At 33.6% G+C, this 17,813-nt stretch overlaps 1 protein-coding gene across 1 annotated transcript in view; it reads right to left on the bottom strand.

The window, feature by feature from the left end:
- Positions 1 to 9,734: 9,734 nt before the first annotated feature.
- Positions 9,735 to 17,813, bottom strand: part of LOC129144374 (protein eyes shut homolog) — a 74,047-nt gene continuing 65,968 nt past the window's right edge. Inside the window, exons 4-5 of the mRNA XM_054686572.2 lie at positions 12,270 to 12,469; positions 9,735 to 10,317 (exon numbers count right to left, since the gene is read on the bottom strand). Of these exons, the coding sequence (XP_054542547.1) occupies positions 10,227 to 10,317; positions 12,270 to 12,469 (291 nt within the window). The 3' untranslated portion in view covers positions 9,735 to 10,226. The remainder of the gene's footprint in view (positions 10,318 to 12,269; positions 12,470 to 17,813) is intronic.

The raw sequence follows: 17,813 nt of genomic DNA, 5'->3' as shown, positions 1-17,813 counted from the left end.
TCATAAGTTTAAAGGACTGAAAAATAGCACATGTAAATTTGCAGGAGGCAAATGTAATTTTTTTTTATATAGGACAAGCATTAAGCACTAAAATTAATTTAACGAAGATACACTTTTGAAGAAAACATAAGTGTTTATATTTTGCTCACCACTGATAACTCAAATACAGATTAAAAACCATATCATTCTAAGAATTGCTAAACTATACACACAGAAAAAATGTATTTTTATCAATTCATTCAAATAATATACTATACAGATTATAAAAGGTGTGGAATGTTTCACATCCAAAGTTACTTACATATAATTTAACATTTTTTTTGTATCCACTTTTTAAAAGAAGAAAAAGCCGCTGAAATTGTTATATACTCTGGGTTGATGATAACTGACTCTAAATTTCTACCTTTGTTGATTAATTGAACATTCTATAGCTATTTAGCCATTATGTGTTTTTAAATCCTTTTTAATGTATTTTATTAAAATTCTTTTATTTAAAATGAAAAGGCTAATAGATGTGTCAGAATTATATCAAAGAGAGAAAAAAGTACAAAGAAAAGACAAAATCATACGATAATTTCATTCTAATTATTTCATAATCACCTATGACATAAATTGGCAAGCCAGTCTTCATGAGGAGAAAGAAGGAAGTGGACATGGTAGAAAGAAATGTACCATACCCGTCTTAACTAGTCGCTGAGGAGAGATTCTCCAAACAAGTTTATCTTTGCCAATCTATCTTTGCCTATCTCATGAAGTCCCCTGCCACACTCTGATTAGGTTGGCTGTAGACCATGCTATTTAATAAATGAGGATACTAATTTGTTATAAGAGAGTTATAACAAATTTCTTTTTCTTTTTCTTTTTCTTTTTTTTTTGAGACGGAGTCTCACTCTGTCGCCCAGCCTGGAGTGCAGTAGCGCGGTCTTGGCTCACTGCAAGCTCCTCCTCCCAGGTTCACGCCATTCTCCTGCCTCAGCCTCCTGAGTAGCTGGGACTACAGGCGCCCACCACCATGCCCGGCTAATATTTTTTATTTTTAGTAGAGATGAGATTTCACCTCTGTGGCTAACACCTCTGTGTTAGCCAGGATGGTCTCTAACTCCTGACCTCATGATCCATCCACCTCGGCTTCCCTAAAGTGCTGGGATTACAGGAGTGAGCCACCGCGTCCGGCCGAGTTATAACAAATTTCTGAGTTTCATAAACAGTAACTAAACAAGGTTTTTGAGTGTGTAATTCTTTATGTTCCAGCACCTTTGCTCTTTCCTGTTAACCTTCTCTTATCAAATGAAGCAGACCTATAAATAAATACTGTAAGATGGCTAACAAACTGCCACCAAAATAAAAACAAAATAAACTTAATTTTATATTATCCTAATTTATAAAATTCTTGTAAATTGATACTTCTTCATTCATATTTCATCTTTTCACACTACTAATTTCCCTAAAGTGTTAGTGCAAAATTAAAATATGCAGATAAGTTATTTTTAACATCATCCCTTCTCTGTTATTCTCTATTAATTAATAACAAACTATCTCAAGATGAAGTTTACCAGTGAGTTCCCTGGTTAAAATCAGTTATTTGCCAATTTGCTTCATGTAAAAAGATTTTATGTATCATCTATCTATGTGTCTAATCATCTATCATTTATCATCTATCTCTTTGTGAACATCTGCTGAGACTAGACTGATTTGCCACAATTATTTGGCTAAACTGATGGCAGCCACAAGCCCTCTGGAGTGGCTACTGTGAAGACACCAGCTGCTGTGGTGAGGCGGGCAGCTCCAGGTGCTGGCACAGGTGCTGGCTCCATGCAAGGTTACAACTGGACCAGAGGTACTGCACGTAGCTCCCACTGCAGGCACCCACATCTGGACGAGGGGAATACAATGGTTCCCAGAAGCTTGGAGATGCCATGTGGTCCTCAGAAGCTTGGAGAGGAGCTTCATTGATCAGTAGAACAGCTCTTAGGAGGCCCGAAGTGGGTAGTTGCTTTCTGTAGGCAGGTTATCCCAGGAGACCCAGAGTGGGTAGCTCCTTTCCAGCTCTCTGCAGAGAGCAAATCTGGAGTGGGTAGCTCCTTTTCATAGGCAGGTTGACCCTACAACTCAAGGAGACTCAAATTGGGTAGCTCCTTTCCACAGCTGGTCATCCAGATGTCTCTCTGAGTCTGGCTGAGTAGGGGGACTGAAGGTGTGTGTGCGGGGGAGGTTGGTTTATGGGCTTTAGAAGGGAGGAAGTGTGTGCTGATTGGCCATGGTTGGGTCTGGAAAAAGCACCATGAGTTCTAAATCCCAAAGTAGACTCCACCTAGAACTGACAGCCTGGCCCCATGCTTCACGCCTTCCCTGGCTTGAAGGTGGGGCATCAATGGGGACTCACCCCTTTCTGCCCAGGAGCCTGTCTGCCTCCCACCATCATCAATCATGTTGTCCAAGGCACTCAGGCTGTTCTTGTGGAGGGGCGTCTGCAGGTCCATAGGGAGCTACCCTCAGCATCCCCTTGGCCTCCCTCTTGTGTTTGTCAGTGCCCAAAATCTGGAGGGGGCCAGGGTGGCAGAGGGCTGGCATGTCAGCATCACCCCAAGCATGGGCACACCTGGCCGGTCCTGACAGTGCCTGGGCTTGGCCTCAACCTTGCTCCAAAATTGGAGCAGGTGCCAGGAGTGGGGAAGAGTCCAGGCAGCAAGAGCAGGCACTTCCAAGACTGTGGGGCCATGGGGTAGGCTCTCCAGGGCCCCTAGAGCACAGGGATGCCTGGGTTCACAGCCATGGCTGGGTGGCTGCAGCTGCGCCTGGGAGGGTAGGGCTCTCACCCAACCAACTTGGAAGGGGGCGTGGTTCCTGCCTGCTCCTTGGAGTGTAACCCTGGCTGTGCCTCACCTACTGCAGCCAGTGTCTTTGCGGTGGCTGGTCCAGATGGGCCACACCTACAATCAAAATTATCTGGAGGTATGTAATTTATTACAATAAAATTGTTATTTATTAAAGGCATCAAATTTTGCTTTGAGACAGCCATTTGATATTTATCAGTTAAAATAGTTTGAACTCTTTCTCTAGAAAATTCAGTATACTTGGTATAACTTGTTTAGTATTATTAAAGATTAACTTTGATAGGAATTAACAATAAGGATAGTAGAACTGGACATCAATATTTACTTCTTTTCACACTCTGTTTAGTAAATTAAAAGAAGTGTGACATATAACAATTCACTTTTATTCTTACCAAAATTTAAATGGTGAACCATTTTTTACTATTTATCTTGCCACAGAAAACCACCAAACTCATTAACCATCTGGTAATTATGCCAAACAAACTATCATAAATCCATAATTATTAGTGCCACAACTCTCTTTAATATGGTTAAATTGTCTACTTTTTTTTTCCTTCATTTTTCCTTTTGGTTTCAAGAAATACAGAATTGTAATTAATTAGTCATGTTTGATCCTATGGATCGTATATGCGCCTCTTTGGCTTTTGGAATCTGATGACATACTAAAGAAACCTATGTTTGATAAAGGTGTTTTAAACCATAGAAAATTATTTCTGCTTCATCAAAGGAAAGGAATTTGAATATATCTGTGTATTTATATTTTCTGTGAAATAGTCACAAATATATTTTAATATACATAAAAAATTCACATATTTGTGATTGGAGACTAAAACTAATATGTAATTTTTGAATGGACACAATCATCCTATTAAAATGTATCACACACATATTTTCTTCTGCTAAAATCTATTTATAAGAACTTCTGAAGGAAATACAGGTACAGCTATGATTTCTCAATTTTCAAATTCCAACTGCAATTTTTTTTGTACATAGTAGTTTTCCAAAAAATATTTGCTGAATTAAGTTATATAATAATTAGATGAACCATGAAATTAACTTTTTAAAATTTTAATCTTATTTTGAAATCAATTAGTTGCCTAAAAAATACAGCAATTGCCAATTTTCAGTGTAAGTTTTATGTGTAAATCAAATACTCTTTAATGTAAATTCACTTGGTGAATTAAACGAGTAGTCTTATTTTATTTTCTACATATGGCAATAAAGTAACCTTAATTGTATCCCCAAATGGAATAAACAGATGTATTTTTAAAATTGAACTTGATGCTGTTGAGCAAACACTATTTGTGTTTGATAGATTGAAATCTATTATATTGAATGCATAGGCTTTTTCTGTTACTCGTTTAAATTTTCAATTGAACATGTGATCACTAACTGTGGTTTACCATCACATTTAGTATATCTGACATTGATTTTATCTAGAAAATAATCTAGATTTACCTTTCAAAAATAATTTGATCATAAATTATTGCTAGGTATTTTGAAAGGCAAACTATAATAAATTCTCACTACTCAAAATATATTTTTATTTATTTATCTATGGAATGACAAAGAAAAGTAGAAATCATAACAGGACTAAACAGGAAAAGGTGTGTGAGGTATTATATTCAAAATCAGTTCCAAAAGTTATGCAAAAGCTGGAACTATGAAAATTTTAATAAATTCTAATTTATTATTTAATAATATTTATTTAGTAAAATTATATTTTAGATTGATTCAATTTGTTAATAATATTTGAAATATCTGTAAGTATTTCAAAAATTCTGATTTGGAGAACTAAAGTACAAAAATACATAATTTTTAAAAATCCCAAGGAAATTTGAAATTCTAGTAATTTTATTTAAAACATGAACAAAGAAAAATATTTAGTAAGCAATTATAAGGGTTGTGATAGTTTAGGAGGTCATCAGAAAAAGATTTCATTATTATGAGATGAAATTGTAAAAAAAACTTACATGTGAATATAGGAAAAGGCCTACTAATTTGATAGATAAAATATAATTTTAAAATTATGACATAATTACCAATAAGAATACTTTACATTAAAAAATCAAAATAGGTTGATGTTTTAAATTTGAATCTCTCCATGTTGTGAAGTAATAGTCATAAATTTAGAGTATTACATGTTCCATCTTTTATTTTTGAAAATATAATCTCTATTTAATAAAATGTCACCTAAACTACAGCTGTTAAAATACCAACATCATTTTCCAAGCTGTAAAACTAATTAACTTAAAGCTAAGTTGATTAATGATAGTTGAAAATGGTTATTGTACAATCAATATCACTACCCTGTAACCATCATAAGTTACCTAACTTCTCTTAGTCTTTATTTTGGAGTTTTTTATCTAAGCATATAAGAAAATAGCTTCGGTCCTTCCTCAATATGATACCAGTATGGATTACTTATCTCAAATATTTTCTTTAACAATATTATAGGATATTGTGGTCCCTAAGAATATATAATTTAAAATAATTCACTTTTACTGATTTTCCTGCAATCTTTTTAAAAAGAAACTTGAAAATGTCAGGAATCAAACATTAAAGCTTACTAATCTTTTAACAAATAATTAGTGTGAATTAATTATGCTCAGTTCAAGGTAGAAAGAGTAATAAAGTTTAAGTAAATAGTAAGGGCAAGAATATGAAACACTTCAAAAATATGGAGATAATGACCAAGGAGAATCAAGTCTGGGAAAAAAAAATCATATAAGATTAAAGGGAAATTTGGAGCTGGAGGGTGGGAAAGTTGTGGGGATGGATGAGGACTCGGTAAGGCAAAGGCAGAGAGCACTATGGAAAAAAAAATGCCTGGAACAGGTTTTCACATATTAAAAACAAACCATCTTTGTGTCTCAGTGCTTTGTTTTATAAATCATTTCCTAAATTCTGTGTGATCTACAGATTAAAAAAGTTATGTATAATGTCTTTGCTTATTTCTGTAGTCCTCTGCTGTGTGAGTCTAATTTGAATTTTAGTGTAATTTCAACATAGCTTTTACAGTTTAATAAAACTTACATGCATTAAAATGCTATTAAAGTGTTACACATGGTTAATAATACTTATGGATTTCTGAAAGCAGTCATTATTACACTGAACAAAGTCATTAATGTCTTTAAACTTTGCATCAGGAAATAAAATACAAAATAGATGTCTAACTGCAAGAATAGTCATGATATCTGACTATAAATATTTCTTCTCTTTTTACCATATATTTTTTTTCTTTTGTATTTCATATTTCAAATAAAATATACTGTAATAAAAATAAATGAGCAATGCATTGGATTCTGGTATTGACCTTCCCACTGATTGTGACTTCAGCTTTGATGACTGACAGAGTACAAACCTCCTTAGGCCTTTGCCTTGTCACCTATATAATAACTAGGACACTAAAGATAATCTCTGTAATCTCCCTCAGCCCTAAAACTCAATTGAGTTTACAGCTAGAAATGAAATCATCAGGTATTATATTTTCTGAACAAAAATATTTTCAATTATTTTAAATAACATATATAGTTTGGGAATGGCAGAGACTTTGAAAATCTTATCTATTATTTGTCATGTAACTTTTCTCTACTTCAGATGTGCATATTATTAAATTGGCATTTCTTCATTAAGTAATATAAAGTCAATCACTTAAATGTTTGGATTGCCTAAAACATACATTACTAGAAATAAGTTTAGGTGTTTAAAATGTCCATTCACTTCTCTATAAATTACCTGAAGTATGGTTATAGAATGATATGTTACTACACACCTAACATCTAAGTAACTGTTTATCTAAAAGAAATACTAACTTATTTTGCTTGAAATAGTTAACTTTTATTTTATTTCAGTATGCAAAGCATACTGCCTATGTATTTGTCCACAGTAATAAGGAGACTATATGTCAGTGGTTCATTCATTTTACTATCCAGAGTCACATTCCAAACAGTCAGGCTTAAGTCCTTCCTCCCCTTCCTTCTCCCTCCGTCCTTCCCTTACTTCCTTCCTCCCTCCCTCCTTCCTCCCTCCCTCCCTCCTTCCCTCCTTCCTCCCTCCCTCCTTCCTTCCTCCCTCCCTCCTTCCTTCCTCCCTCCTTCCTTCCTCCTTTCCCTTTTTCCCTTCTTCCCTTCCTTTCCCTTCCCTTCCTCCCTTCCCTTCTTCCCTTCCCTTCTTCCCTTCCCTTCTTCCCTTTCCTTCCCTTCCCTTCCTGTTTAAATAATCTACCTATGATCACGATATAGCACACTAAGGATTTACAGTATAAAACATGCTTTGGAAGAATTATATTTTCAACTGGCACACTGAAGCAAGGGGACACTGATGTAGACAATGTCATATGGTAGCAACATCAGAGTTTATCACATTAATTAGCATTTTATGGTAACAATTCAATTAGGCTTATAGTTTTCATTGAACTTTAAAACATTTTTATAGTTATATAACAGCAATAAACATAATGGGTTTATAACTAGCTTTATATTTGTATATATCAAATATATAATTTAACTGAGACAACATGAGATTTATTTTGCTTTGAAAGGAGTCCATATATAAATCAACTTATAAATTTACAGATCTGTTGCATAGAAAATAAATTCCTAACAGGTTCAGTGTTTCTAAATGTGCCTGAGAACATTAGACAAGACCACTGAACTCAAAGTGTAAAAAATTATATCTAATCTGGGTTTCTTGGTAATTTTTTTTTCTTTCTTCATCAAAATACAACTCTTCTGTGTTGATATCTGTGCTAACTACCATAACAAATTTATCCTTGCCAGAAAACAAAGAATCTACCTATCTTTCAAAATTTAGTTACTGCATCAGCAAGATTTTTTTAAATGAATACTGGCTATCTTAATTATGTACCATTGTCTTAGTTCTAAAATAATTTAAAATAATAAAATGTTTTCATGAGAAAAATCAGCAATGAACAAAGTATAAATCTGATACGACTCTGACCTGGAGAGGTCCAATACTCAAAATTTAATAGTAGAGGAAGATATTTAAATAGACTCACACTTGTGTAGTAATTTGACCCTTAGACCCTGGCAACCACAACACATGTAGTAAAAATAGGCTTTCATGGGTGTTCCTGTGCATTAATGCTTGCCTCTGCCCAGACATTTAATGGTTCAGCCTTATTTCAAATAGTCTTAAAGACACAGAAATAATTCAATAAACAAGAGTCTGGCAAATAGAGTTAGGATATGAAAGTGGTCTTCGGCTATATCTGGGTAACAACCACAAAGATCAATAAAGCCGGGATACAAAATGCTAGAAACTGACACACTGAGTCAACTTAATTCTGTAACAATAAAAAGATGAGTTCAGCTATATGAACTTTGAAAAAAATCAAACTCTTGGAATAAACTAACTACTCTGTAAACAGAATATAATAATATGGCTTTTTAAGTGGGCGTTACATTTACGATGAAAGAAAATAATGAAAAACTAAGGCACATTGAAAAGTAAAAGATTAAAATACAAAAATTTCAGAAAAACTGGATAAAAGTTTGAGAAGTAAATAAAAATGTGAGAAGGAACAAAAATATAAAAACTGAAAAAAGTGAAATACATGAAGGACAGAGTTTTAAGTAGTGTTACTCACAATAGCAAGGATATAGAATCAACCTACATGCCCATCAACAGCAGATCGATAAAAGAAAATGTGGTACATATACACCACACCACAGAGTACTATGCAGCCACAAAAAATAATGAAATTATGCCCTTTGCAGAAACATGAGTGGAGCTGGAAGCCATGATCCTAAATGACCCAACACAAGAACAGAAAACCAAACACCATACGTTCTCCATATAGGTGGGAGCTAAACATTGAATACACATGATCATAAAGGTGGGAACAACAGACAATGGGGATCACTAGATGCAGAAGGGAGAAAAGGAGCTGAAGAACCTCTTATTGGGTGCTGTACTTACAGCCTGGGTGATGGGATTTTTGGGATCCCAAGCCTCAGCATCAAGTAATTTACCCCTATAACATACCTGTGTATGTGTCCTTTAATCTATAATAAATGTTGAAAATGTTGAAATTTTTAAAAAAGGAAGCAAAAAATTTCATCAAAGAAAATTTTTTAAGAAGTGTGATATACAATATGTAAGCAATATTGCTACCCGAAGTAGAATGCAGAATGAGTGAATCAGTATCAATCTGCATAAGACAAATAGAATAATTTTAAAAATTCCCCTGACTTGAAGAAATAAATAACAGAAACGTATGACACCACGTATTTTGAATAAACACTTAAAACTCCAGAAATAAAAACAGAAGGGAATTAAATTATAAGTTCTCTATATGTCAGTCATTGGAATAAATCTTTTCTACATGGTTTTTAATTAAATAAAAGTCATGTTAACTTCTGTGAAAGAAATGAATCAACTGAATTTATAACATATAGCATTCATGAAAAAAGACCATTCCTTGGTTTAATTTTGGCAATGATGGAGATGAAAGCAAACTTGACAGCACTTACTATATCATCCTCAGTCAAAGATAAGATCTAAGAAATTTACATTTCACCAAGTTAAAATTAATATGTGAATCTTACAACACAACAAAATATTTTAGGTTGGCAATTAAAAAAATTACAGGCAATTTTAAAGGGTAGCACAGTCTTTACCTTTTTTGTTTATTTGTGTAATGTCATTCAGCATTAAATTTCAATTGGAAAAAATAATTCTAAAATAATTATAAGAGCAAGCCTATGGAATATTCTGCAGGTCATTAAAGGCTGAAATATTTAATAAAATAGTTTTCCTTGCAAGTAAGACCTCAGGATAAATACCCTTAAGGTGCAAAGTTATAAAGTTGAGTAATTTTCCCAATTAAAGTCAAACAGACCTTAGCAAAATCATTAACAAACCAGCAACAAGAATGAAGACATTAACTTTTACTATGATTGGCATAAACTTTGAAGCAAAAATAGTATAAAGATAATAACAACAAAATATTTTACCAGGTTTTTAAGAGTGACATGATTCTTTTTGATTACATTTAGAGAACACAAAATAGAACTCAGAACCATAAGTTCAATTTTCTTCTTTAAATATCAAATAATAATTTTACTATGATTTTACATAAACATATTATGGATTAACCCTTAACCCATGAACAAATCTGATAATTTGACTTGAAAAGCACTACCTTCTATCCTAGAATATGAGTTTTCTTTGGTAAGTAAACTATCTAAGGACTGTGTTGACTTGGCACCAGCTCTGACTTCTCATAGTGTAGCGTGGAGTCCCAGTAGAAACTGCACCTCCCAAGGCATTACCATTGACAGATCTTCAGGGGCTTTTAAACACATTGAATCAGCAATGATAATTTTGGAGATAGATGACTCCTATTTAAATACAGTTTGAATAACTTTATAGCAGTAATGAATGCCTATGCTTATCCCTGGGAAATACGCCAGGAAAAGAAGCAGGCATCTTCAGCCTGAATTCCACTGGCTTCATGCTGTAAAAAAAAAAAAAAAAAAATCAGTCTAGCTAGCCTGTGGATAACTTTTCCCTAAAAGGAATATTTATAAAGGAGCTTGCTATGGTTTAGATGTCCATACCAAAACTCATGTTGGAACCTTAGTGCAGCAATGTTGGGAGGTGGTGCCTGTACACAGTGAATAGACCTTTAAAATAGATTAAAGTCTTTCTCATGAGACTGGATTTGTTCTCTCGAGAAAAGATTAGTTCTGGGTACAGTGGGTGTCAGAAAGCAAGGTTGCCTCTCCCGTTTGGTCCTTCTTGCATTCCAGCTTCCACATTCACATCTCTGCCATCCTATGGTGCAGCATGAAACCCTCATCAGAAGCCAAACAGATGCCTATGCCATGCTCTTGGGCTTTTCAGCCACTTGAAGCATAAGCCAAATAAACCTCTTTTCTAGTCTCTGTTATTCTGTTATAGCAACACTAAATGGACTAAGAGCTCTTACAGTGCTTGATTTAACAAATACTAACAGATTGTAAAAATACACATTTTAGGTTTATGTTTACTTATTTTGATAATCAATTTTTTATTGAACAAAATGTATTTCCATGAATTGAATCCTGATTTTTAACACTGTATCCATCAGAAATATACGTTCAATTTATGATTAATGACTTAGTCCAGGCAATTATTAGGTTATAACCCTGAGAATCCTTGTAGCAGTCATTTTAATAATTTTGTTTTATATAATGTCCATTTGTATAAAAAACATGTTTACTATATTTTATCAATCTACAAAAGTACGATAAACAGAAAGTATGTTCAAAACACAAGATATGAGAAAGAAGGATTTAAAATACACACACACACACACACAGGTACACACACATGTCTGATGCATGTGTATATCAAACAAAAATGGCATGTTAGGCAATGTGTAATAACTAATATCTATGTCATAATAATAAATAAACATTGTTTGCCTATGCTAAATGTAAGTTAATATTCTTGAACTTATATGAAATTAGCCTTTATGTATGTCTTACTAGAGATATACACCAAATAAAAAATACAGTAGATATCAAAATATATAAGTAGGCAAAACATGCCCTAGATATTGAACATAGAAAATACGGAAGTGACAGTATTGTATAGAAGGCAGAATATATTAGTGTCTTAAAAAGAAATAATAAAATATAGAAATGATAAGTATACTTTACTAGTAAATAACTATATATCAAGATATACATGATAAACCTGTCAGTAATTTACGATATATGACAGAAATGCAGCTCACAAATTTTAACTTAACATCATCCTAGCACAAATGAGACTGAAAGGAGGTAAAGTATGTGTGTATATTTTTTAATACCTGGGTTCGGTTATTATTTTACAAGTTGAACAGATAGTGACTAAATTCTCATATGACCAATCCATTGGATATATTATATAATCAGAAATAACAAAGGAAAAAAATTCATCTCCTAAAAAGTTTAAAACTATACCTTTAAAAAGTGGTTCAAAAATATAGTGATAGAATAATTTGCTTTTATAACTCAAATAAAATTTTTATAACCTATTAAGATCTCAGGAGATAGGCATAGTAGTAACAGAAATGAATCTCTGGCTAGGAATTATTCTATAAATGTGAAATATTAGTAAATCATTCATTTGGTATAAAATATTTGAGAAAAAGAATAAAAACCCACTTTGAGAAAGGAGAAGAGATAAAAAAAAATTATAAAATGAGGGATGATTTAACTGGGAAAGCAAAACATGGGAGTGATATGAATATATGATATTTGGAAAATATAAACAATGCCATTTTGTAACTGTTATTTTCTAAGTTGTGCTTATATATATATATAAGATAAAATCTTACTTCAAAACTTAGTATTTACATTGCAGAGTGCATTACTAGTGGGATGTTTATAAGCTCTCCTAAATGTATATTTACTTACTTGTGGGTAAATAAATACTGACCTGCAGTCAAAAGTATGTCCAGGCCCATCAACACAGATCCCTCCATTAAGACAGATGACTGAATTAAGTTCAGGCTCAGCACAATTATCAATGCTTTTTTCACAGTATGCACCAGTGTATCCACGTGGGCAAATGCAAGTAAATCCATGTGCTGACTTCTGACAGAAGCCTTCATTCATACAAGGGATTGATGTGCAGTCCTAGATTAAGAAATAGAGAATCAAATTTGATTATCAGTATAAGGATGACCATTTTAATATAATTATATTTTTATTTAAACATAATCTAAAAAACTGATGTGCAAACTTGTTTGACATTTCCTTCCTCTGTTAATTGAAATATATGTTTATGACAGTAAGCGGTTTTTTACCTTTTATTACCAGAAAGACTCTGTCAAATATTTTATTGCTGATTTACCAAGAAATAAAATCATTATTAATCTTTATAAAAAGATGTACCATGTCAGAGAACTGCCCCTGCCCCCAATAATGGTGCTAAAGCAAATTTCCTCTGCAGATAACAGAATTCACTGGCCCTTAGTGTCTACCATACCTCTCAGTTTTCCCAAAACAGCCCCAGTTCAACTGCTCTCCTACGGTAATGATTAATAGTACTTCCATTAAATTTCAAAGGATTTCTGGGTTTGATCACATACTTAGAACAAACATTTCACAATGCATTTATATTCATGTAAAATAGCTAAAACATCTGTAATAGCTGAAGTTTGAATCCAATCATAATCTTTTAATTACCTACTTTTTCCCATGCATTTGTCCAAATGTATGTCCAGCATTTCTGACACCTATAGCTGCAGAAGTGCAGATGTCTTGTAGAGTTAGAGGAATCTGGATAATACCTGTTACTTTTTAAGCTTAAAAATATTTTAAAATTTCTCATAGTTTTACTTACTTATTCAACAAATGGTATTTTATTTATTGTAACTACATGGATGCACAAAATGGTGTTAATATCACCCACCTCATATGGTGTGCTATGAGAGTTAAATAAAATAGTGGCACTGTGTCTTAAACGTCATATGTGATCAGTAAATATTATCTTTCTTTCTTCTCCACTCTGAAGGCCAAGGGCTCAGTCAGCCTCTATTTCAATCTTTTGGCACTTAATTTGAACAAGAAATATGTTTCTCTGTATATTTAGCTTCTACCATATCATACCATATGCTTTTAAGTTTACAGTTTAGGGTTTATATATATACTTACAGTGTGGAAAACACATGTCATAGTACCACAAACATGGTATGACATTATTTTTCATAATGTAAACTGAAAAGATTTGCACCCATAATTCTGAGAACTAATTTATGGAAAGTTATGACATCATTAGTAAAACTGTTTATTTTCAAGAGTTTTACCTAAAGATAATATCTTAATGAACCTAAACCAACTTGAATCATTTTGCACTCTAGGTCTTGAGTTCTTCCATTCTCAAGGATAATTGCATATGCAAACATAAAATACTTCTTCAGCGTTTTACCTTGAAAAGTGACAATTTTCTAGAATTATTGTTCATTAATTGACACCTATGCTTACAAATATTTAGTGACTTTTTAAAAAAGTATTAACAACAAAAACTCATACCGACAAGACTATTATGGAAGCCATTGCATTAATATCATGTATCCACTGGAAAATTAGATGATGTTAAAAATCATCAGAGAGATTAATTAGCATCATCCACAATTAGAAATGAATTGTGCACTTCAGTATAATATTCCAGTCATGCCTGGAACTTAGATAGTGATCTTGTACACCCCCACCCCCTACAAGTGATAGAACTAAGTATGTTTTTATAAACAAATCCTTTGATATTTGTTCCACTTTTGCTGAAAATATGAACTTGTTAAGAAAAACCAAGGGCACATAGTAGACTATCCTGTAGGTATTGCAGTTTTATTTATGGAATAGAAATGCAGAATTCCACAGGGAGTGGCATGGAAACATGTTTCTCCCTTAGCTCTGTTTCTAGATATGTATAGAATGATTTATTAGAGAACATTACATACACTAATTGAATTGTATCTCCCATGGGAAGATAGGGATAGTTTTTAGACTGCCAAAAGTTCTGTCTCCAGGGTTTCAAGAATCTTTTAGTAAATTAATTAGAAAGCTTAATGGGAAATACAACGGCAATTTCTTTTTAGAGGAAATCAAATTGTCATTTAAAGTTCTTGATCTTTCCTGGTTTAAAAATTTAAAAGGATGCCTTTCCTTTTGTTCATCATTTATATTGCTTTGCTATATTCTATTTAATATAATAAAGTGCTTTCCCAAAGAGTTCACTAAAGTAATTTCAAAAATAAAAGATATAAAAGGTTGAGTATTTAGAGAAAGAGATGGAAGCTGGGAGGAATCCTGCAGACCAGGGCAATCTAGACAACAGAGCTTGACCCTAGTGATATATTCATTCAACTTGTACTGAAAATATTATGCCAGGAAATGTACAGGAGCATGAAAGGAACAGGGCAGTGATATATTCATTGTGAAATTCTTAGACAGGGCAAAGTACTAACTGGGCTAGTAAATGTGACAGTTATCTCACTGACTCAGTTAGTTGTGTTCTCTCTGAGGGATGTGGTTTAGATCCACAGGGTTGTCCTGTGATCTCTTAACTGCCTAGAAAAGGAAATTACCCAATGTCATCTTTATCATAACATTTCTCTCATGGCATCACGTTTTATTTTTTAGCATTGGTGTTTTGGGTAGTGGAATACTTTCCTCAATTAAGATCTTGGAGAAAAGGAAACAGATACAGAGAGAACTACTATTTGAAGAGTGGGAACAGAACACGGTACCTACTAAGTCCCTACCATTCCCTCTGCAAAGGCCTATTAACCTTCACAGAATTCCATGAACTTTGTCCAGTTCTGAATAAAAACTGCTAGTGTAGTCCAGTGTTTTTAAATGCGTATATTCAAAATCTCATTAATTATATGGGCTTTTACTTTGCAAGCTGCAGGATTGGGCAATCCAAAAGACTGAGAACTTTGATGAGACGTAACTACGGAGTCTGTAGCATTGTAAGTGACATGTGGTTGCTGTTGGTAGTAAAAAGAGTCTGGAAAAGGAAATGCAACTTCTCTTACCCACACTTGTTTTGCTCTTCTGATCTAGGTTTGGGCTCACTTTTGCATGAGTCGTGATAGGCTTTCCCTAACTTAGGGATTCAAGATTTATGGAGGAGGGCAAATAATGGAATAGCTAGAGAACAAATACCTAGAGAACATAATGGCATTTATTTAAACAAAAGATACATATACCAATAAGTAATAATCACATTTTGTCAGAACACATACGTAGGAAAATATTTCTAATAAACTCACAAGTATGGCAGGGCACACACAAACAAATGAGCAAGAGGGTGTCTTAAAAGTAGTGCTGATTATTTTCTGCTATGAAATAGCTAGAATGAACTCAAACTTCTGTACCTAAAACACAGAAAGAATTTTTAAGAGCAATAGACTTAAAATATCTTAAATATCCAAAAAAGGATACTAATTAAATAAATATGGTATTTCCACACAATAGAATATTAATAAGAAGAAAGTAGAACAACATATGGTAGTATAGAATATATATATATAATTATATATAAAGTAGAATAATTTTCTATGATTGATTAAGTGGAAAAGCAAGGTACTCTGTGTGTGTGTAATGAATGTTCCCATTTTGCAAGATCTTGTTTATTTTAAAGATTTGTTTCTAATTAAAGGATATCGATATTCTCTGAAATAATTTGTAGGAAAAAGCTGACCATTTGTTGAGGGAGATGGACTCCAACTCAAACCCTCTCCTGGAAAGCATTCTGATGGTTCAATCATTTAATTTCAAATAAAAAGAATGAGAAGAACTTGTTAAATAAGTCCCTTTTAAACCTGTCAAAAATCACAGAACCTTTAGAGTCTGTAATCAAGTAAATTTGGATACATGAAAATAATTTTCTGAATGCCAGAATCCACTATGTACTACTGAAAGAATAACAAAAAATAGAAAAATATACATGATATACATGGCAGACAAAATGTAAATTATATTAAATAAAAAGCTCATAAATTACAGTCCACATTCAGAGAAACACAAATACATGCACTCATGTGTGCGTACTCAGTTTTTTACATGCAGGGGATACATGTGCAGCCTTGTTACACGGGTGTATTGCACTTGGGTAGTGAGCATAGCATACAATAGGTCATTTTTTCGAACCATTCTCCTCTCCCTCCACCCTCTTCTAGTCCACAGTGTCTATTATTCCCATGTTTATCTCCATAGGTGTTGAATGTTTAGCTGTCACTTATAAGTGAGAACATATGGTATTTGTTTTTCTGTTCCTGCATTAATTACCTTAGTTTTATGGCCTCCAGCTGCATCCATGTTGCTGTGAAGGACATGACTCATTTTTATCACTCTGTAGTTTTCTATGGTGTATATGTACCATATTTTCTTTATCCAATCCACCACTGATGGTCACCTGTGTTGATTCCATGTCTTTGCTATTTATACACAGTTTTTTAATTCTTTCCTTTTTATTTAGAGAACTTACATGAGTCCTTGCTTTATGTTAAGTCTGCTCATAGCAATATATTCACTACGAGTTAAAGCACGAATTCTCTTATTTCTACTTCATCTGAGAAAGTCACGATTTTTTAATTCTGTAATTAGTTTTTCCATTTCAGTACATAACATATATTTATAATTTGAAATCTTAAAAATAATACTGCTTCCATGTACATATACATGGTGCATGAGAAAGATACATGCCATCCTCCTAAGTCTTATCAAACTTGAAAGAAAAATATCTGCTTTCTATGCCCTACTCACTTTCCTTTTCTGTTTGTGTGTGCATATCCAGAACTTAAATTACATTTTTTTCACTAGTCATGGCATATGTTCTCTCCCCAGGCATGCATTTGCTCTTCTCCAGCATTAATTCAAATTTTTAAAGCTTCCTTCTAATTGTCACTTGGACAAAAAACAAAACAAAGTGTATTAGCTTTCTCTAGAGAAACAGGACGAATAGGATAGAAGTATATGTGAAAGGGAGTTTATTAAGGAGTACTGACTCACACTATCACAAGGTGAAGTCCTACAATAGGCCGTCTGCAAGGTGAGGAGCAAGGAAGCCAGTCCGAGTCCCAAAACCTCAAAAGTAGGGAAGCCGACAGTGCAGCCTTCCGTCTGTGGCTGAAGGCCCGAAAGCCCCTGACAAACCACTGGTGGAAGGTCCAAGAGTCCAAAAGCTGAAGAACTTGGAGTCAAATGTTTGAGGGCGGGAAGCACCCGGCATGGGAGAAAAATGGAGGCCGGGAGACTCAGCCAGTCTAGTTCTTCCACGTTCTTCTGGCTGCTTTATTCTAGCTGAGCTGGCAGCTGATTAGATTGTACCCACTCAAATTGAGAGTGGGTCTGTCTTTCCCAGTTCACTGACTCAAATATTAATCTCCTTTGGCAATACTCTCACAGACACACCCAGGAATAATATTTTGCATCCTTCAGTCCAATGAAGTTGACACTCAATATTAACCATCAC

This window comes from Pan troglodytes, chromosome 5 (assembly GCF_028858775.2).
Source record: "Pan troglodytes isolate AG18354 chromosome 5, NHGRI_mPanTro3-v2.0_pri, whole genome shotgun sequence".
Taxonomy (NCBI): domain Eukaryota; kingdom Metazoa; phylum Chordata; class Mammalia; order Primates; family Hominidae; genus Pan; species Pan troglodytes.
Note: the sequence above shows the minus strand (reverse complement) of the source record. Positions and strands in the feature narration are given on the sequence as shown.